Below are 21668 nucleotides of genomic sequence, written 5' to 3' on the forward strand. Positions count from 1 at the left end.
GTCACCCCCCACACACCATCTGTCATCCCATCCACACCATCACTCCCCTCACTCCCACACCGTCACTCCTCCCCCACACCATCACCCCCCTCACTCCGTCACTCCCACACCGTCACTCACCCCACTCTGTCACTATGATCTCGATCCCGTTGGACTTCGTTCTGTCACCCCCACACACCATCTGTCACCCCATCCACACCATCACCCCCCTCACTCCCACACCGTCACTCCTCCCCCACACCATCACCCCCCTCACTCCGTCACTCCCCCCACTCTGTCACTGTGATCTCGATCCCGTTGGACTTCGTTCTGTCACCCCCACACACCATCTGTCACCCCATCCACACCATCACCCCCCTCACTCCGTCACTCCCACACCGTCACTCCTCCCCCACACCATCACCCCCCCTCACTCCGTCACTCACCCCACTCTGTCACTGTAATCTCGATCCCGTTGGACTTCGTTCTGTCACCCCCCCACACACCATCACCCCCCTCACTCCGTCACTCCCCACACTCTGTCACTGTGATCTCGATCCCGTTGGACTTCGTTCTGTCACCCCCCCACACACCATCTGTCACCCCATCCACACCATCACCCCCCTCACTCACCCCACTCTGTCAGTGTGATCTCGATCCCGTTGGACTTCGTTCTGTCACCCCCCCCACACACCATCTGTCACCCCATCCACACCATCACCCCCTCACTCCCCCCACTCTGTCACTGTGATCTCGATCCCGTTGTCACTCCCACCTTTACTCCTGCAAGCGGCTCTGCCACCTCTCAGCCCACCCGTTTACACAGGGTCTGTCCCCGGGCCTTTCGGAGTCAGGGCTGCTGCTCATGGTGGACGTTTTGCCATACTGACACGTTGCTGTTCCGACACAAAATGATGGAGCAACAGGGCAGGCGGTATCTGTGGAGGGGAAAAGCTGTTGACGCTTTGGACCACGGCCCTTCATCAGGACTGGAAAGGAAGATGGATGAAGCCAGAATAAAAAGATGGGGGGAGAGGATGGAGTACAGGCTGGAGGTGATAGGCGAGACCTGGTGAGGGGGTGTGCGGGGAGCAATGTAGGGTATATGAGAAGCTGTGAAATGATAGGCCGAAGAGGTAAAGGGCTGAAGACAATATGATAGGAGAGAAAAATCAGGAGGAATTGTTGCAACTTTATAAAAGTCTGGTTAGGCCACATCTGGAGTTCTGTCTCCCCACTATACGAAGGGTGCTGGGACTTCGGAGAGGGTGCCGAGGGGACGCTGCCTGGTTTAGAGGGAATATGCTATCACGAGAGGCTGGATAAACTGGATTGTTTTCACTGAGCGTCGGAGGCTGAGGGGAGATCTGACAGAAATTTATAAGATTGAGAGGCAGAGATCGAGTGGACAGGGAGCATCTGTTTCCCAGAGTCGAAATGTCCAACACCGGAGGGTGGCATTGAAGGTGAGAGGGGTAGGTTCAAAGGGGATGTGAGGTTTAAGATTTTTACTCAGGGAGTTGTGGATGCCTAGATGCACTGCCTGGTATGGATATAGAGGCTTTTAATGAGGCGTTTAGATCGGCATATGGATGTGGGGAAGATGGAAGGAAGATGGACGTGGTGTAGTTAGGAGGGATTTGGTGTTTTTATTTGCTTTTTAACTGGTTCAGCACAACATTGTGGGCTGAACTGCCTGTTCCTGGGCTATACTGTTCCATGTTCTGAAAGAATGGACCATGGGAGAAAGGGCATTAGGGGTAGGTGACGGGCAGGTGAGAAGGGGTCAGAGCATTGGGCTGAAATGCCTGTATCTTGACCATGAATCTGATTGATAGGAGAGTGGACCGTGGGGGAAAGGGAAGGAAGAGGAAAACCACCATCTGTGGAATCTCCGGTGTTTACGATGACCGTCACCTTAGCTGACCATAGCCCAGGAAAGCCACAAAGCTCACCTCCGATCACGTGAATTAGTAATGATTCCACTATGAAACCACCTTTATTGAAAGTTGCAAAGTCAGACATTGGACACAGACTCCCATTTTCCAACACTGAGTCCCGGAACGGACTGATGATTCATCAAACAGGCCTCAGAAGACGCAGAATCTGCCAGGCCGCACTGCAGTCCTGCCCTGATGGTGTAGAATGTGTGGATTGCTGACTGCCTGACTCCATGGTTTAAAAAAAGTGCCTCGACAGCCCCAAATCAACAACCTTCTCTTTTCAAGTCATCTAAAAAGATGGCACCAGACTTAACTCCAGATAGAGACAATTCTCAGCCCAGTGTGGAGAGGAAAGGCCAAGCAGACTTCCCATCTCCTGCTGTGGCAAGAAGTGTTGGCTCTGTTTGGTGCTCAGAACCGGCCATAGCAGCACAGGTGAATGGGTTGGCTGGGGGTCGGTTGGCGTGCGTTGCCATAGCAGCACAGGTAAATGGGTTGGCTGGAGGTGGGTCGGTGTGCGTTGCCATAGCAGCACAGGTAAATGGGTTGGCTGGGGGTGGGTCGGCGTGCGTTGCCATAGCAGCACAGGTGAAAGGGTTGGCTGGAGGTGGGTCGGTGTGCGTTGCCATAGCAGCACAGGTAAATGGGTTGGCTGGGGGTGAGTCAGTGCGTGTTGCCATAGCAGCACAGGTAAATGGGTTGGCTGGGGGTGGGTCGGCGTGCGTTGCCATAGCAGCACAGGTGAATGGGTTGGGTGGAGGTGGGTCGGTGTGCGTTGCCATAGCAGCACAGTCAATGGGTTGGCTGGGGGTGAGTCAGTGCGTGTTGCCATAGCAGCACAGGTAAATGGGTTGGCTGGGGGTGGGTTGGTGTGCGTTGCCATGGCAGCACAGGTAAATGGGTTGGCTGGGGGTGGGTCGGTGCGCGTTGCCATAGCAGCACAGGTGAATGGGTTGGCTGGGGGTGTGTCAGTGCGTGTTGCCATAGCAGCACAGGTGAATGGGTTGGCTGGAGGTGGGTTGGTGTGCGTTGCCATAGCAGCACAGGTGAATGGGTTGGCTGGAGGTGGGTCGGTGCGCGTTGCCATAGCAGCACAGGTGAATGGGTTGGCTGGGGGTGTGTCAGTGCGTGTTGCCATAGCAGCACAAGTGAATGGGTTGGCTGGGGGTGGGTCGGTGCGCGTTGCCATAGCAGCACAAGTGAATGGGTTGGCTGGGGGTGGGTTGGCGTGCGTTGCCATAGCAGCACAGGTGAATGGGTTGGCTGGAGGTGGGTCGGTGTGCGTTGCCATAGCAGCACAGGTGAATGGGTTGGCTGGGGGTGGGTTGGCGTGCGTGTTGCCATAGCAGCACAGGTGAATGGGTTGGCTGGGGGTGGGACTCTGTGCGCGTGGACTAGTGAGACATTGGTAGTGGGCTCCAGGGAAGGTGATCATCTAATTAGTGTATTAATGACAATTGACTCATACACTCGTGCATAGTTTTAGTGGTCAGAGCAGTTCTAACAGAATCCCCTCTGCTGAAAAGGAGGTGTGTGGAATGCTTCCAGCACCGTGGTGAGTTTCAAGGTGCCACTGATTGAACGAACAAGCCCTCCCCTCATCATTCTGGCTTTATCCTAAAGTCTCCCACACACCCGGCTGGATTCGCGTTCCCCCCCTGGAAATGGTGGCCCCCATTGGCAGAAACCTGAGTGCAGACAAAGCCACAGCGAGGAGGATCACAGATGCCAAATGAGGAAGAAAAGCTGTGTCGAACCAAAGCTAAACACAACTCTCACTTTGAAGGCCAGTTACTGCAGAATCCAGTCGCTCCACAGCTCCTGGAACGCCTGTAAACATTAGACATGTCCAGCTCCTGTTGGACTGGACTGATGTGGCAGCTGGATTTCATGGGGGGTACAAGGTGGAGGTGGAGAGAGCAGTCACTTGTGTTCAATCTGGTAGATGGAGCTCATGGTGCTGTGTCCAAAGATGAAAGCTCCCAGGCACACCATGAAGATCCCAAACAACACCAGAAGCCACCAGCTGGAGGGGAGGAACAGAGCAAGAGCTGTTAGAAAACTAAAACATCCCATCACAAAATCATAGCACGGGCAGATCGTGGTGAAGAGAGGCGTTAACCCCACCCTAGGTCCTGAAAGTTGAGCACATGTTCCAGGACCAGCAATTCCTCAGATAAACCATGCCAGTGGTGAGGAGACCAGGCCAGTGGATCTATGCCACACAAGTGCCAGAGATTGTTGTTACAGTCAATCCCCACAAACAGCATCACCAGCATTTAGAAGCTTAAGACCGTAAGACTCTGGAATAGAATTAGGCCATTTGTCCCATCAAGTGTGCTCTGCCATTTCATCATGGCTGATTTATCATCCCTCTCAACCCCATTCTCCTGCCTTCCCACTAGAAGCTTTGATTCCTCGATGACCCATCAACACATCAACTCCATCTTAAATATACCCAATGTCAGTGTCCGTGGCAATGAATTCCATAGATACATCACCCTCTGGCTAACAGAATGATTCCTCATCTCTGTTCTAAAGTCATGTCCTTTGACTGTGACGCTGTGCCCTCTGTTCCTAAACTCCCACCCGACAGGAAACATCCTCCCTACGTTGTTCAATATCCGAGAGGAAGCAATGAGATTTCCCCTCATTCTTCGAAGCTCCAGTGAGTAAAGCCATCAGAACTATCGTACATTAAGCCTGTCATTCAAGAGGAGAATCCTGAGAATGTCCTCTGTATTCTCCTCAATGTCAGTACATCCTGTCTCAGATTAGAGGCCCACAATGCCCCAAGTGTGATCAGGCCAATGCCTTAAAGCCTCAGCAATGACATCTTTGCTCTTATATTCGAGTCCTCTGGAAACGATTACTAGATTAGGGACACCTTAACCTGAACAAGGTTGTATGAAGTAATGTCAGGATTTAAAATCTGGGGTTTGCTCGGATATTAAAGCAGAGTTGGAGAGACCGCTGACATTAGTTGGAAGAATTGATCTGTAGGAGCAAAGTCGAACAACAACAGCCTGGACTTTCACAGCTGGAGTCGGGAAATGTGGCAGGAATCCTGAAAGATTCAAGTGTAATTTGCAGAAGATGCAAGTTCACTGGGTAATGTGAGTGTGACACTGTTGGGGAATGTTTAGAGGGGGAGTACAAGGGAAGGTGCAAGTTCACTGGGTAATGTGAGTGTGACACTGTTGGGGAATGTTTGGAGGGGAGTACAAGGGAAGGTGCAAGTTCACTGGGTAATGTGAATGTGACACTGTTGGGCAATGTTTGGAGGGGGAGTACAAGGGAAGGTGCAAGTTCACTGGGCAATGTGAGTGTGACACAGTTGGGCAATGTTTGGAGGGGGAGTACAAGAGAAGGTGCAAGTTCACTGGGTAATGTGAGTATGACACTGTTGGGCAATGTTTGGAGGGGGAGTACAAGGGAAGGTGCAAGTTCACTGGGTAATGTGAGTGTGACACTGTTGGGGAATGTTTGGAGGGGAGTAGAAGGGAAGGTGCAAGTTCACTGGGTAATGTGAGTGTGACACTGTTGGGGAATGTTTGGAGGGGGAGTACAAGGGAAGGTGCAAGTTCACTGGGTAATGTGAGTGTGACACTGTTGGGGAATGTTTGGAGGGGGAGTACAAGGGAAGGTGCAAGTTCACTGGGTAATGTGAGTGTGACACTGTTGGGCAATGTTTGGACGGGGAGAACAAGGGAAGGTGCAAGTTCACTGGGCAATGTGAGTGTGACACTGTTGGGCAATGTTTGGAGGGGGAGTACAAGGGAAGGTGCAAGTTCACTGGGTAATGTGAGTGTGACACTGTTGGGGAATGTTTGGAGAGGAGTACAAGGGAAGGTGCAAGTTCACTGGGTAATGTGAGTGTGACACTGTTGGGGAATGTTTGGAGAGGAGTACAAGGGAAGGTGCAAGTTCACTGGGTAATGTGAGTGTGACACTGTTGGGGAATGTTTGGAGGGGGAGTACAAGGGAAGGTGCAAGTTCACTGGGTAATGTGAGTGTGACACTGTTGGGGAATGTTTGGAGAGGAGTACAAGGGAAGGTGCAAGTTCACTGGGTAATGTGAGTGTGACACTGTTGGGGAATGTTTGGAGGGGGAGTACAAGGGAAAGTGAAAGTTCACTGGGTAATGTGAGTGTGACACTGTTGGGCAATGTTTGGACGGGGAGTACAAGGGAAGGTGCAAGTTCACTGGGTAATGTGAGTGTGACACTGTTGGGGAATGTTTGGAGGGGGAGTACAAGGGAAGGTGCAAGTTCACTGGGTAATGTGAGTGTGACACTGTTGGGGAATGTTTGGAGAGGAGTACAAGGGAAGGTGCAAGTTCACTGGGTAATGTGAGTGTGACACTGTTGGGGAATGTTTGGAGGGGGAGTACAAGGGAAAGTGAAAGTTCACTGGGTAATGTGAGTGTGACACTGTTGGGCAATGTTTGGACGGGGAGTACAAGGGAAGGTGCAAGTTCACTGGGTAATGTGAGTGTGACACTGTTGGGCAATGTTTGGAGGGGGAGTACAAGGGAAGGTGCAAGTTCACTGGGCAATGTGAGTGTGACACAGTTGGGCAATGTTTGGAGGGGGAGTACAAGGGAAGGTGCAAGTTCACTGGGTAATGTGAGTGTGACACTGTTGGGCAATGTTTGGAGGGGGAGTACAAGGGAAGGTGCAAGTTCACTGGTTAATGTGAGTGTGACACTGTTGGGGAATGTTTGGAGGGGGAGTACAAGGGAAGGTGCAAGTTCACTGGGCAATGTGAGTGTGACACTGTTGGGGAATGTTTGGACGGGGAGTACAAGGGAAGGTGCAAGTTCACTGGGTAATGTGAGTGTGACACTGTTGGGGAATGTTTGGAGGGGGAGTACAAGGGAAGGTGCAAGTTCACTGGGTAATGTGAGTGTGACACTGTTGGGGAATGTTTGGAGAGGGAGTACAAGGGAAGGTGCAAGTTCACTGGGCAATGTGAGTGTGACACTGTTGGGGAATGTTTGGAGAGGAGTATAAGGGAAGGTGCAAGTTCACTGGGCAATGTGAGTGTGACACTGTTGGGGAATGTTTGGACGGGGAGTACAAGGGAAGGTGCAAGTTCACTGGGTAATGTGAGTGTGACACTGTTGGGGAATGTTTGGAGGGGGAGTACAAGGGAAGGTGCAAGTTCACTGGGTAATGTGAGTGTGACACTGTTGGGGAATGTTTGGATGGGAGTACAAGGGAAGGTGCAAGTTCACTGGGCAATGTGAGTGTGACACTGTTGGGCAATGTTTGGAGGGGGAGTACAAGGTAATGTGCAAGTTCACTGGGCAATGTGAGTGTGACACTGTTGGGCAATGTTTGGACGGGGAGTACAAGGGAAGGTGCATGTTCACTGGGTAATGTGAGTGTGACACTGTTGGGCAATGTTTGGAGGGGGAGTACAAGGGAAGGTGCAAGTTCACTGGGTAATGTGAGTGTGACACTGTTGGGGAATGTTTGGAGAGGGAGTACAAGGGAAGGAGCAAGTTCACTGGGCAATGTGAGTGTGACACTGTTGGGGAATGTTTGGAGGGGGAGTACAAGGGAAAGTGCAAGTTCACTGGGTAATGTGAGTGTGACACTGTTGGGGAATGTTTGGAGGGGGAGTACAAGGGAAGGTGCAAGTTCACTGGGTAATGTGAGTGTGACACTGTTGGGGAATGTTTGGAGGGGGAGTACAAGGGAAGGTGCAAGTTCACTGGGCAATGTGAGTGTGACACTGTTGGGCAATGTTTGGAGGGGGAGTACAAGGGAAGGTGCAAGTTCACTGGGCAATGTGAGTGTGACACTGTTGGGCAATGTTTGGAGGGGGAGTACAAGGGAAGGTGCAAGTTCACTGGGCAATGTGAGTGTGACACTGTTGGGCAATGTTTGGAGGGGGAGTACAAGGGAAGGTGCAAGTTCACTGGGCAATGTGAGTGTGACACTGTTGGGCAATGTTTGGAGGGGGAGTACAAGGGAAGGTGCAAGTTCACTGGGTAATGTGAGTGTGACACTGTTGGGCAATGTTTGGAGAGGAGTACAAGGGAAGGTGCAAGTTCACAGGGCAATGTGAGTGTGACACTGTTGGGGAATGTTTGGAGGAGGAGTACAAGGGAAGGTGCAAGTTCACTGGGCAATGTGTGTGTGACACTGTTGGGCAATGTTTGGAGGGGGAGTACAAGGGAAGGTGCAAGTTCACTGGGTAATGTGAGTGTGACACTGTTGGGGAATGTTTGGAGGGGGAGTACAAGGGAAAGTGCAAGTTCACTGGGTAATGTGAGTGTGACACTGTTGGGGAATGTTTGGAGGGGGAGTACAAGGGAAGGTGCAAGTTCACTGGGTAATGTGAGTGTGATACTGTTGGGGAATGTTTGGAGGGGGAGTACAAGGGAAAGTGCAAGTTCACTGGGTAATGTGAGTGTGACACTGTTGGGGAATGTTTGGAGGGGGAGTACAAGGGAAGGTGCAAGTTCACTGGGTAATGTGAGTGTGACACTGTTGGGGAATGTTTGGAGAGGGAGTACAAGGGAAGGTGCAAGTTCACTGGGCAATGTGAGTGTGACACTGTTGGGCAATGTTTGGAGGGGGAGTACAAGGGAAGGTGCAAGTTCACTGGGCAATGTGAGTGTGACACTGTTGGGCAATGTTTGGAGGGGGAGTACAAGGGAAGGTGCAAGTTCACTGGGTAATGTGAGTGTGACACTGTTGGGCAATGTTTGGAGAGGAGTACAAGGGAAGGTGCAAGTTCACAGGGCAATGTGAGTGTGACACTGTTGGGGAATGTTTGGAGGAGGAGTACAAGGGAAGGTGCAAGTTCACTGGGCAATGTGTGTGTGACACTGTTGGGCAATGTTTGGATGGGAGTACAAGGGTAGGTGCAAGGTCACTGGGTAATGTGAGTGTGACACTGTTGGGCAATGTTTGGATGGGAGTACAAGGGAAGGTGCAAGTTCACTGGGTAATGTGAGTGTGACACTGTTGGGGAATGTTTGGATGGGAGTACAAGGGTAGGTGCAAGGTCACTGGGTAATGTGAGTGTGTCACTGTTGGGCAATGTTTGGATGGGAGTACAACGGAAGGTGCAAGTTCACTGGGCAATGTGAGTGTGACACTGTTGGGCAATGTTTGGAGGGGGAGTACAAGGGAAGGTGCAAGTTCACTGGGTAATGTGTGTGTGACACTGTTGGGGAATGTTTGGAGGGGGAGTACAAGGGAAGCTGCAAGTTCACTGGGCAATGTGAGTGTGACACTGTTGGGCAATGTTTGGAGGGGGAGTACAAGGGAAGGTGCAAGTTCATTGGGTAATGTGAGTGTGACACCGTTGGGGAATGTTTGGAGGGGGAGTACAAGGGAAGGTGCAAGTTCACTGGGTAATGTGAGTGTGACACTGTTGGGGAATGTTTGGACGGGGAGTACAAGGGAAGGTGCAAGTTCACTGGGTAATGTGAGTGTGACACTGTTGGGGAATGTTTGGACGGGAGTACAAGGGAAGGTGTAAGTTCACTGGGCAATGTGAGTGTGACACTGTTGGGGAATGTTTGGAGGGGGAGTACAAGGGAAGGTGCAAGTTCACTGGGCAATGTGAGTGTGACACTGTTGGGGAATGTTTGGACGGGAGTACAAGGGAAGGTGTAAGTTCACTGGGCAATGTGAGTGTGACACTGTTGGGGAATGTTTGGAGGGGGAGTACAAGGGAAGGTGCAAGTTCACTGGGCAATGTGAGTGTGACACTGTTGGGGAATGTTTGGGGGGGAGTACAAGGGAAGGTGCAAGTTCACTGGGCAATGTGAGTGTGACACTGTTGGGGAATGTTTGGAGAGGAGTATAAGGGAAGGTGCAAGTTCACTGGGCAATGTGAGTGTGACACTGTTGGGGAATGTTTGGACGGGGAGTACAAGGGAAGGTGCAAGTTCACTGGGTAATGTGAGTGTGACACTGTTGGGGAATGTTTGGAGGGGGAGTACAAGGGAAGGTGCAAGTTCACTGGGTAATGTGAGTGTGACACTGTTGGGGAATGTTTGGATGGGAGTACAAGGGAAGGTGCAAGTTCACTGGGCAATGTGAGTGTGACACTGTTGGGCAATGTTTGGAGGGGGAGTACAAGGTAATGTGCAAGTTCACTGGGCAATGTGAGTGTGACACTGTTGGGCAATGTTTGGACGGGGAGTACAAGGGAAGGTGCATGTTCACTGGGTAATGTGAGTGTGACACTGTTGGGCAATGTTTGGAGGGGGAGTACAAGGGAAGGTGCAAGTTCACTGGGTAATGTGAGTGTGACACTGTTGGGGAATGTTTGGAGAGGGAGTACAAGGGAAGGAGCAAGTTCACTGGGCAATGTGAGTGTGACACTGTTGGGGAATGTTTGGAGGGGGAGTACAAGGGAAAGTGCAAGTTCACTGGGTAATGTGAGTGTGACACTGTTGGGGAATGTTTGGAGGGGGAGTACAAGGGAAGGTGCAAGTTCACTGGGTAATGTGAGTGTGACACTGTTGGGGAATGTTTGGAGGGGGAGTACAAGGGAAGGTGCAAGTTCACTGGGCAATGTGAGTGTGACACTGTTGGGCAATGTTTGGAGGGGGAGTACAAGGGAAGGTGCAAGTTCACTGGGCAATGTGAGTGTGACACTGTTGGGGAATGTTTGGAGGGGGAGTACAAGGGAAGGTGCAAGTTCACTGGGCAATGTGAGTGTGACACTGTTGGGCAATGTTTGGAGGGGGAGTACAAGGGAAGGTGCAAGTTCACTGGGCAATGTGAGTGTGACACTGTTGGGGAATGTTTGGGGGGGAGTACAAGGGAAGGTGCAAGTTCACTGGGCAATGTGAGTGTGACACTGTTGGGGAATGTTTGGAGAGGAGTATAAGGGAAGGTGCAAGTTCACTGGGCAATGTGAGTGTGACACTGTTGGGGAATGTTTGGACGGGGAGTACAAGGGAAGGTGCAAGTTCACTGGGTAATGTGAGTGTGACACTGTTGGGGAATGTTTGGAGGGGGAGTACAAGGGAAGGTGCAAGTTCACTGGGTAATGTGAGTGTGACACTGTTGGGGAATGTTTGGATGGGAGTACAAGGGAAGGTGCAAGTTCACTGGGCAATGTGAGTGTGACACTGTTGGGCAATGTTTGGAGGGGGAGTACAAGGTAATGTGCAAGTTCACTGGGCAATGTGAGTGTGACACTGTTGGGCAATGTTTGGACGGGGAGTACAAGGGAAGGTGCATGTTCACTGGGTAATGTGAGTGTGACACTGTTGGGCAATGTTTGGAGGGGGAGTACAAGGGAAGGTGCAAGTTCACTGGGTAATGTGAGTGTGACACTGTTGGGGAATGTTTGGAGAGGGAGTACAAGGGAAGGAGCAAGTTCACTGGGCAATGTGAGTGTGACACTGTTGGGGAATGTTTGGAGGGGGAGTACAAGGGAAAGTGCAAGTTCACTGGGTAATGTGAGTGTGACACTGTTGGGGAATGTTTGGAGGGGGAGTACAAGGGAAGGTGCAAGTTCACTGGGTAATGTGAGTGTGACACTGTTGGGGAATGTTTGGAGGGGGAGTACAAGGGAAGGTGCAAGTTCACTGGGCAATGTGAGTGTGACACTGTTGGGCAATGTTTGGAGGGGGAGTACAAGGGAAGGTGCAAGTTCACTGGGCAATGTGAGTGTGACACTGTTGGGCAATGTTTGGAGGGGGAGTACAAGGGAAGGTGCAAGTTCACTGGGCAATGTGAGTGTGACACTGTTGGGCAATGTTTGGAGGGGGAGTACAAGGGAAGGTGCAAGTTCACTGGGCAATGTGAGTGTGACACTGTTGGGCAATGTTTGGAGGGGGAGTACAAGGGAAGGTGCAAGTTCACTGGGCAATGTGAGTGTGACACTGTTGGGCAATGTTTGGAGAGGAGTACAAGGGAAGGTGCAATTTCACTGCAATGTGAGTGTGACACTGTTGGGCAATGTTTGGATGGGAGTACAAGGGAAGGTGCAAGTTCACTGGGTAATGTGAGTGTGACACTGTTGGGGAATGTTTGGAGAGGAGTACAAGGGAAGGTGCAAGTTCACTGGGTAATGTGAGTGTGACACTGTTGGGGAATGTTTGGAGGAGGAGTACAAGGGAAGGTGCAAGTTCACTGGTTAATGTGAGTGTGACACTGTTGGGGAATGTTTGGATGGGAGTACAAGGGAAGGTGCAAGTTCACTGGGTAATGTGAGTGTGACACTGTTGGGGAATGTTTGGAGGGGGAGTAGAAGGGAAGGTGCAAGTTCACTGGGTAATGTGAGTGTGACACTGTTGGGGAATGTTTGGAGGGGGAGTAGAAGGGAAGGTGCAAGTTCACTGGGTAATGTGAGTGTGACACTGTTGGGGAATGTTTGGAGAGGAGTACAAGGGAAGGTGCAAGTTCACTGGGTAATGTGAGTGTGACACTGCTGGGGAATGTTTGGAGGGGGAGTACAAGGGAAGGTGCAAGTTCACTGGGCAATGTGAGTGTGACACTGTTGGGCAATTTTTGGAGGGGGAGTACAAGGGAAGGTGCAAGTTCACTGGGGAATGTGAGTGTGACACTGTTGGGCAATGTTTGGACGGGGAGTACAAGGGAAGGTGCAAGTTCACTGGGTAATGAGAGTGTGACACTGTTGGGGAATGTTTGGAGGGGGAGTACAAGGGAAGGTGCAAGTTCACTGGGCAATGTGAGTGTGACACTGTTGGGGAATGTTTGGAGGGGGAGTACAAGGGAAGGTGCAAGTTCACTGGGCAATGTGAGTGTGACACTGTTGGGGAATGTTTGGAGAGGAGTACAAGGGAAGGTGCAATTTCACTGCAATGTGAGTGTGACACTGTTGGGCAATGTTTGGATGGGAGTACAAGGGAAGGTGCAAGTTCACTGGGCAATGTGAGTGTGACACTGTTGGGGAATGTTTGGATGGGAGTACAAGGGAAGGTGCAAGTTCACTGGGCAATGTGAGTGTGACACTGTTGGGGAATGTTTGGATGGGAGTAGAAGGGAAGGTGCAAGTTCACTGGGCAATGTGAGTGTGACACTGTTGGGGAATGTTTGGAGAGGAGTACAAGGGAAGGTGCAAGTTCACTGGGTAATGTGAGTGTGACACTGTTGGGGAATGTTTGGAGAGGAGTACAAGGGAAGGTGCAAGTTCACTGGGTAATGTGAGTGTGACACTGTTGGGGAATGTTTGGAGGAGGAGTACAAGGGAAGGTGCAAGTTCACTGGTTAATGTGAGTGTGACACTGTTGGGGAATGTTTGGATGGGAGTACAAGGGAAGGTGCAAGTTCACTGGGTAATGTGAGTGTGACACTGTTGGGGAATGTTTGGAGGGGGAGTAGAAGGGAAGGTGCAAGTTCACTGGGTAATGTGAGTGTGACACTGTTGGGGAATGTTTGGAGGGGGAGTAGAAGGGAAGGTGCAAGTTCACTGGGTAATGTGAGTGTGACACTGTTGGGGAATGTTTGGAGAGGAGTACAAGGGAAGGTGCAAGTTCACTGGGTAATGTGAGTGTGACACTGCTGGGGAATGTTTGGAGGGGGAGTACAAGGGAAGGTGCAAGTTCACTGGGCAATGTGAGTGTGACACTGTTGGGCAATTTTTGGAGGGGGAGTACAAGGGAAGGTGCAAGTTCACTGGGGAATGTGAGTGTGACACTGTTGGGCAATGTTTGGACGGGGAGTACAAGGGAAGGTGCAAGTTCACTGGGTAATGTGAGTGTGACACTGTTGGGGAATGTTTGGGGGGGCAGTACAAGGGAAGGTGCAAGTTCACTGGGCAATGTGAGTGTGACACTGTTGGGGAATGTTTGGAGAGGAGTACAAGGGAAGGTGCAAGTTCACTGGGTAATGTGAGTGTGACACTGTTGGGGAATGTTTGGAGGGGGAGTACAAGGGAAGGTGCAAGTTCACTGGGTAATGTGAGTGTGACACTGTTGGGGAATGTTTGGAGGGGGAGTACAAGGGAAGGTGCAAGTTCACTGGGTAATGTGAGTGTGACACTGTTGGGGAATGTTTGGAGAGGGAGTACAAGGGAAGGTGCAAGTTCACTGGGTAATGTGAGTGTGACACTGTTGGGGAATGTTTGGAGGGGGAGTACAAGGGAAGGTGCAAGTTCACTGGGCAATGTGAGTGTGACACTGTTGGGCAATGTTTGGAGGGGGAGTACAAGGGAAGGTGCAAGTTCACTGGGCAATGTGAGTGTGACACTGTTGGGGAATGTTTGGAGAGGGAGTACAAGGGAAGGTGCAAGTTCACTGGGCAATGTGAGTGTGACACTGTTGGGGAATGTTTGGAGGGGGAGTACAAGGGAAGGTGCAAGTTCACTGGGCAATGTGAGTGTGACACTGTTGGGGAATGTTTGGAGGGGGAGTACAAGGGAAGGTGCAAGTTCACTGGGCAATGTGAGTGTGACACTGTTGGGGAATGTTTGGAGGGGGAGTACAAGGGAAGGTGCAAGTTCACTGGGTAATGTGAGTGTGACACTGTTGGGCAATGTTTGGAGAGGAGTACAAGGGAAGGTGCAAGTTCACAGGGCAATGTGAGTGTGACACTGTTGGGGAATGTTTGGAGGAGGAGTACAAGGGAAGGTGCAAGTTCACTGGGCAATGTGAGTGTGACACTGTTGGGCAATGTTTGGATGGGAGTACAAGGGAAGGTGCAAGTTCACTGGGTAATGTGAGTGTGACACTGTTGGGCAATGTTTGGATGGGAGTACAACGGAAGGTGCAAGTTCACTGGGCAATGTGAGTGTGACACTGTTGGGCAATGTTTGGAGGGGGAGTACAAGGGAAGGTGCAAGTTCACTGGGCAATGTGAGTGTGACACTGTTGGGCAATGTTTGGAGGGGGAGTACAAGGGAAGGTGCAAGTTCACTGGGCAATGTGAGTGTGACACTGTTGGGGAATGTTTGGAGAGGGAGTACAAGGGAAGGTGCAAGTTCACTGGGCAATGTGAGTGTGACACTGTTGGGGAATGTTTGGAGGGGGAGTACAAGGGAAGGTGCAAGTTCACTGGGCAATGTGAGTGTGACACTGTTGGGGAATGTTTGGAGGGGGAGTACAAGGGAAAGTGCAAGTTCACTGGGCAATGTGAGTGTGACACTGTTGGGGAATGTTTGGAGGGGGAGTACAAGGGAAGGTGCAAGTTCACTGGGCAATGTGAGTGTGACACTGTTGGGGAATGTTTGGAGGGGGAGTACAAGGGAAGGTGCAAGTTCACTGGGTAATGTGAGTGTGACACTGTTGGGCAATGTTTGGAGAGGAGTACAAGGGAAGGTGCAAGTTCACAGGGCAATGTGAGTGTGACACTGTTGGGGAATGTTTGGAGGAGGAGTACAAGGGAAGGTGCAAGTTCACTGGGCAATGTGAGTGTGACACTGTTGGGCAATGTTTGGATGGGAGTACAAGGGAAGGTGCAAGTTCACTGGGTAATGTTAGTGTGACACTGTTGGGCAATGTTTGGATGGGAGTACAACGGAAGGTGCAAGTTCACTGGGCAATGTGAGTGTGACACTGTTGGGCAATGTTTGGAGGGGGAGTACAAGGGAAGGTACAAGTTCACTGGGCAATGTGAGTGTGACACTGTTGGGCAATGTTTGGAGGGGGAGTACAAGGGAAGGTGCAAGTTCACTGGGCAATGTGAGTGTGACACTGTTGGGCAATGTTTGGAGGGGGAGTACAAGGGAAGGTGCAAGTTCACTGGGCAATGTGAGTGTGACACTGTTGGGCAATGTTTGGAGGGGGAGTACAAGGGAAGGTGCAAGTTCACTGGGCAATGTGAGTGTGACACTGTTGGGCAATGTTTGGAGGGGGAGTACAAGGGAAGGTGCAAGTTCACTGGGCAATGTGAGTGTGACACTGTTGGGCAATGTTTGGAGGGGGAGTACAAGGGAAGGTGCAAGTTCACTGGGCAATGTGAGTGTGACACTGTTGGGGAATGTTTGGAGGGGGAGTACAAGGGAAGGTGCAAGTTCACTGGGCAATGTGAGTGTGACACTGTTGGGGAATGTTTGGAGGGGGAGTACAAGGGAAGGTGCAAGTTCACTGGGTAATGTGAGTGTGACACTGTTGGGCAATGTTTGGAGGGGGAGTACAAGGGAAGGTGCAAGTTCACTGGGGAATGTGAGTGTGACACTGTTGGGCAATGTTTGGAGGGGGAGTAGAAGGGAAGGTGCAAGTTCACTGGGCAATGTGAGTGTGACACTGTTGGGCAATGTTTGGAGGGGGAGTACAAGGGAAGGTACAAGTTCACTGGGCAATGTGAGTGTGACACTGTTGGGCAATGTTTGGAGGGGGAGTACAAGGGAAGGTGCAAGTTCACTGGGTAATGTGAGTGTGACACTGTTGGGGAATGTTTGGAGAGGAGTACAAGGGAAGGTGCAAGTTCACTGGGTAATGTGAGTGTGACACTGTTGGGGAATGTTTGGAGGGGGAGTACAAGGGAAGGTGCAAGTTCACTGGGTAATGTGAGTGTGACACTGTTGGGCAATGTTTGGAGAGGGAGTACAAGGGAAGGTGCAAGTTCACTGGGTAATGTGAGTGTGACACTGTTGGGGAATGTTTGGGGGGGCAGTACAAGGGAAGGTGCAAGTTCACTGGGCAATGTGAGTGTGACACTGTTGGGGAATGTTTGGAGGGGGAGTACAAGGGAAGGTGCAAGTTCACTGGGTAATGTGAGTGTGACACTGTTGGGGAATGTTTGGAGAGGGAGTACAAGGGAAGGTGCAAGTTCACTGGGGAATGTGAGTGTGACACTGTTGGGGAATGTTTGGAGGGGGAGTACAAGGGAAGGTGCAAGTTCACTGGGCAATGTGAGTGTAACACTGTTGGGGAATGTTTGGAGGGGGAGTACAAGGGAAGGTGCAAGTTCACTGGGTAATGTGAGTGTGACACTGTTGGGCAATGTTTGGAGAGGAGTACAAGGGAAGGTGCAAGTTCACTGGGAAATGTGAGTGTGACACTGTTGGGCAATGTTTGGATGGGAGTACAAGGGAAGGTGCAAGTTCACTGGGTAATGTGAGTGTGACACTGTTGGGCAATGTTTGGATGGGAGTACAACGGAAGGTGCAAGTTCACTGGGCAATGTGAGTGTGACACTGTTGGGCAATGTTTGGAGGGGGAGTACAAGGGAAGGTGCAAGTTCACTGGGCAATGTGAGTGTGACACTGTTGGGCAATGTTTGGAGGGGGAGTACAAGGGAAGGTGCAAGTTCACTGGGCAATGTGAGTGTGACACTGTTGGGCAATGTTTGGAGGGGGAGTACAAGGGAAGGAGCAAGTTCACTGGGCAATGTGAGTGTGACACTGTTGGGCAATGTTTGGAGGGGGAGTACAAGGGAAGGTGCAAGTTCACTGGGCAATGTGAGTGTGACACTGTTGGGCAATGTTTGGAGGGGGAGTACAAGGGAAGGTGCAAGTTCACTGGGCAATGTGAGTGTGACACTGTTGGGCAATGTTTGGAGGGGGAGTACAAGGGAAGGTGCAAGTTCACTGGGTAATGTGAGTGTGACACTGTTGGGCAATGTTTGGAGGGGGAGTACAAGGGAAGGTGCAAGTTCACTGGGGAATGTGAGTGTGACACTGTTGGGCAATGTTTGGAGGGGGAGTACAAGGGAAGGTGCAAGTTCACTGGGCAATGTGAGTGTGACACTGTTGGGCAATGTTTGGAGGGGGAGTACAAGGGAAGGTACAAGTTCACTGGGCAATGTGAGTGTGACACTGTTGGGCAATGTTTGGAGGGGGAGTACAAGGGAAGGTGCAAGTTCACTGGGTAATGTGAGTGTGACACTGTTGGGGAATGTTTGGAGAGGAGTACAAGGGAAGGTGCAAGTTCACTGGGTAATGTGAGTGTGACACTGCTGGGGAATGTTTGGAGGGGGAGTACAAGGGAAGGTGCAAGTTCACTGGGCAATGTGAGTGTGACACTGTTGGGCAATTTTTGGAGGGGGAGTACAAGGGAAGGTGCAAGTTCACTGGGGAATGTGAGTGTGACACTGTTGGGCAATGTTTGGACGGGGAGTACAAGGGAAGGTGCAAGTTCACTGGGTAATGTGAGTGTGACACTGTTGGGGAATGTTTGGGGGGGCAGTACAAGGGAAGGTGCAAGTTCACTGGGCAATGTGAGTGTGACACTGTTGGGGAATGTTTGGAGAGGAGTACAAGGGAAGGTGCAAGTTCACTGGGTAATGTGAGTGTGACACTGTTGGGGAATGTTTGGAGGGGGAGTACAAGGGAAGGTGCAAGTTCACTGGGTAATGTGAGTGTGACACTGTTGGGGAATGTTTGGAGGGGGAGTACAAGGGAAGGTGCAAGTTCACTGGGTAATGTGAGTGTGACACTGTTGGGGAATGTTTGGAGAGGGAGTACAAGGGAAGGTGCAAGTTCACTGGGCAATGTGAGTGTGACACTGTTGGGGAATGTTTGGAGGGGGAGTACAAGGGAAGGTGCAAGTTCACTGGGCAATGTGAGTGTGACACTGTTGGGCAATGTTTGGAGGGGGAGTACAAGGGAAGGTGCAAGTTCACTGGGCAATGTGAGTGTGACACTGTTGGGGAATGTTTGGAGAGGGAGTACAAGGGAAGGTGCAAGTTCACTGGGCAATGTGAGTGTGACACTGTTGGGGAATGTTTGGAGGGGGAGTACAAGGGAAGGTGCAAGTTCACTGGGCAATGTGAGTGTGACACTGTTGGGGAATGTTTGGAGGGGGAGTACAAGGGAAAGTGCAAGTTCACTGGGCAATGTGAGTGTGACACTGTTGGGGAATGTTTGGAGGGGGAGTACAAGGGAAGGTGCAAGTTCACTGGGCAATGTGAGTGTGACACTGTTGGGGAATGTTTGGAGGGGGAGTACAAGGGAAGGTGCAAGTTCACTGGGTAATGTGAGTGTGACACTGTTGGGCAATGTTTGGAGAGGAGTACAAGGGAAGGTGCAAGTTCACAGGGCAATGTGAGTGTGACACTGTTGGGGAATGTTTGGAGGAGGAGTACAAGGGAAGGTGCAAGTTCACTGGGCAATGTGAGTGTGACACTGTTGGGCAATGTTTGGATGGGAGTACAAGGGAAGGTGCAGGTTCACTGGGTAATGTGAGTGTGACACTGTTGGGCAATGTTTGGATGGGAGTACAACGGAAGGTGCAAGTTCACTGGGCAATGTGAGTGTGACACTGTTGGGCAATGTTTGGAGGGGGAGTACAAGGGAAGGTGCAAGTTCACTGGGCAATGTGAGTGTGACACTGTTGGGGAATGTTTGGAGGGGGAGTACAAGGGAAGGTGCAAGTTCACTGGGTAATGTGAGTGTGACTGTTGGGGAATGTTTGGACGGGGAGTACAAGGGAAGGTGCAAGTTCACTGGGTAATGTGAGTGTGACACTGTTGGGGAATGTTTGGGGGGGGGAGTACAAGGGAAGGTGCAAGTTCACTGGGTAATGTGAGTGTGACACTGTTGGGGAATGTTTGGAGGGGGAGTACAAGGGAAGGTGCAAGTTCACTGGGTAATGTGAGTGTGACACTGTTGGGGAATGTTTGGAGAGGGAGTACAAGGGAAGGTGCAAGTTCACTGGGTAATGTGAGTGTGACACTGTTGGGGAATGTTTGGAGGGGGAGTACAAGGGAAGGTGCAAGTTCACTGGGCAATGTGAGTGTGACACTGTTGGGCAATGTTTGGAGGGGGAGTACAAGGGAAGGTGCAAGTTCACTGGGCAATGTGAGTGTGACACTGTTGGGGAATGTTTGGAGAGGGAGTACAAGGGAAGGTGCAAGTTCACTGGGCAATGTGAGTGTGACACTGTTGGGGAATGTTTGGAGGGGGAGTACAAGGGAAGGTGCAAGTTCACTGGGCAATGTGAGTGTGACACTGTTGGGGAATGTTTGGAGGGGGAGTACAAGGGAAAGTGCAAGTTCACTGGGCAATGTGAGTGTGACACTGTTGGGGAATGTTTGGAGGGGGAGTACAAGGGAAGGTGCAAGTTCACTGGGCAATGTGAGTGTGACACTGTTGGGGAATGTTTGGAGGGGGAGTACAAGGGAAGGTGCAAGTTCACTGGGTAATGTGAGTGTGACACTGTTGGGCAATGTTTGGAGAGGAGTACAAGGGAAGGTGCAAGTTCACAGGGCAATGTGAGTGTGACACTGTTGGGGAATGTTTGGAGGAGGAGTACAAGGGAAGGTGCAAGTTCACTGGGCAATGTGAGTGTGACACTGTTGGGCAATGTTTGGATGGGAGTACAAGGGAAGGTGCAAGTTCACTGGGTAATGTGAGTGTGACACTGTTGGGCAATGTTTGGATGGGAGTACAACGGAAGGTGCAAGTTCACTGGGCAATGTGAGTGTGACACTGTTGGGCAATGTTTGGAGGGGGAGTACAAGGGAAGGTGCAAGTTCACTGGGCAATGTGAGTGTGACACTGTTGGGCAATGTTTGGAGGGGGAGTACAAGGGAAGGTGCAAGTTCACTGGGCAATGTGAGTGTGACACTGTTGGGCAATGTTTGGAGGGGGAGTACAAGGGAAGGTGCAAGTTCACTGGGCAATGTGAGTGTGACACTGTTGGGCAATGTTTGGAGGGGGAGTACAAGGGAAGGTGCAAGTTCACTGGGCAATGTGAGTGTGACACTGTTGGGCAATGTTTGGAGGGGGAGTACAAGGGAAGGTGCAAGTTCACTGGGCAATGTGAGTGTGACACTGTTGGGCAATGTTTGGAGGGGGAGTACAAGGGAAGGTGCAAGTTCACTGGGTAATGTGAGTGTGACACTGTTGGGCAATGTTTGGAGGGGGAGTACAAGGGAAGGTGCAAGTTCACTGGGTAATGTGAGTGTGACACTGTTGGGGAATGTTTGGAGAGGAGTACAAGGGAAGGTGCAAGTTCACTGGGGAATGTGAGTGTGACACTGTTGGGCAATGTTTGGAGGGGGAGTACAAGGGAAGGTGCAAGTTCACTGGGCAATGTGAGTGTGACACTGTTGGGCAATGTTTGGAGGGGGAGTACAAGGGAAGGTACAAGTTCACTGGGCAATGTGAGTGTGACACTGTTGGGCAATGTTTGGAGGGGGAGTACAAGGGAAGGTGCAAGTTCACTGGGCAATGTGAGTGTGACACTGTTGGGGAATGTTTGGAGAGGGAGTACAAGGGAAGGTGCAAGTTCACTGGGCAATGTGAGTGTGACACTGTTGGGGAATGTTTGGAGGGGGAGTACAAGGGAAGGTGCAAGTTCACTGGGCAATGTGAGTGTGACACTGTTGGGGAATGTTTGGAGGGGGAGTACAAGGGAAAGTGCAAGTTCACTGGGCAATGTGAGTGTGACACTGTTGGGGAATGTTTGGAGGGGGAGTACAAGGGAAGGTGCAAGTTCACTGGGCAATGTGAGTGTGACACTGTTGGGGAATGTTTGGAGGGGGAGTACAAGGGAAGGTGCAAGTTCACTGGGTAATGTGAGTGTGACACTGTTGGGCAATGTTTGGAGAGGAGTACAAGGGAAGGTGCAAGTTCACAGGGCAATGTGAGTGTGACACTGTTGGGGAATGTTTGGAGGAGGAGTACAAGGGAAGGTGCAAGTTCACTGGGCAATGTGAGTGTGACACTGTTGGGCAATGTTTGGATGGGAGTACAAGGGAAGGTGCAAGTTCACTGGGTAATGTGAGTGTGACACTGTTGGGCAATGTTTGGATGGGAGTACAACGGAAGGTGCAAGTTCACTGGGCAATGTGAGTGTGACACTGTTGGGCAATGTTTGGAGGGGGAGTACAAGGGAAGGTGCAAGTTCACTGG

At 51.2% G+C, this 21668-nt stretch overlaps 1 protein-coding gene across 1 annotated transcript in view; it reads right to left on the minus strand.

Annotated features, from left to right (window-relative positions):
- Nucleotides 1-1945: 1945 nt before the first annotated feature.
- The window catches only part of LOC140740467 (sodium-coupled neutral amino acid transporter 7-like), a 127985-nt gene continuing 108262 nt past the window's right edge, over nt 1946-21668 (minus strand). Inside the window, exon 11 of the mRNA XM_073069642.1 lies at nt 1946-3948. Within this exon, the coding sequence (XP_072925743.1) occupies nt 3846-3948 (103 nt within the window). The 3' untranslated portion in view covers nt 1946-3845. The remainder of the gene's footprint in view (nt 3949-21668) is intronic.

The sequence above is a fragment of the Hemitrygon akajei genome, chromosome 17 (genome assembly GCF_048418815.1).
Source record: "Hemitrygon akajei chromosome 17, sHemAka1.3, whole genome shotgun sequence".
Lineage (NCBI taxonomy): Eukaryota > Metazoa > Chordata > Chondrichthyes > Myliobatiformes > Dasyatidae > Hemitrygon > Hemitrygon akajei.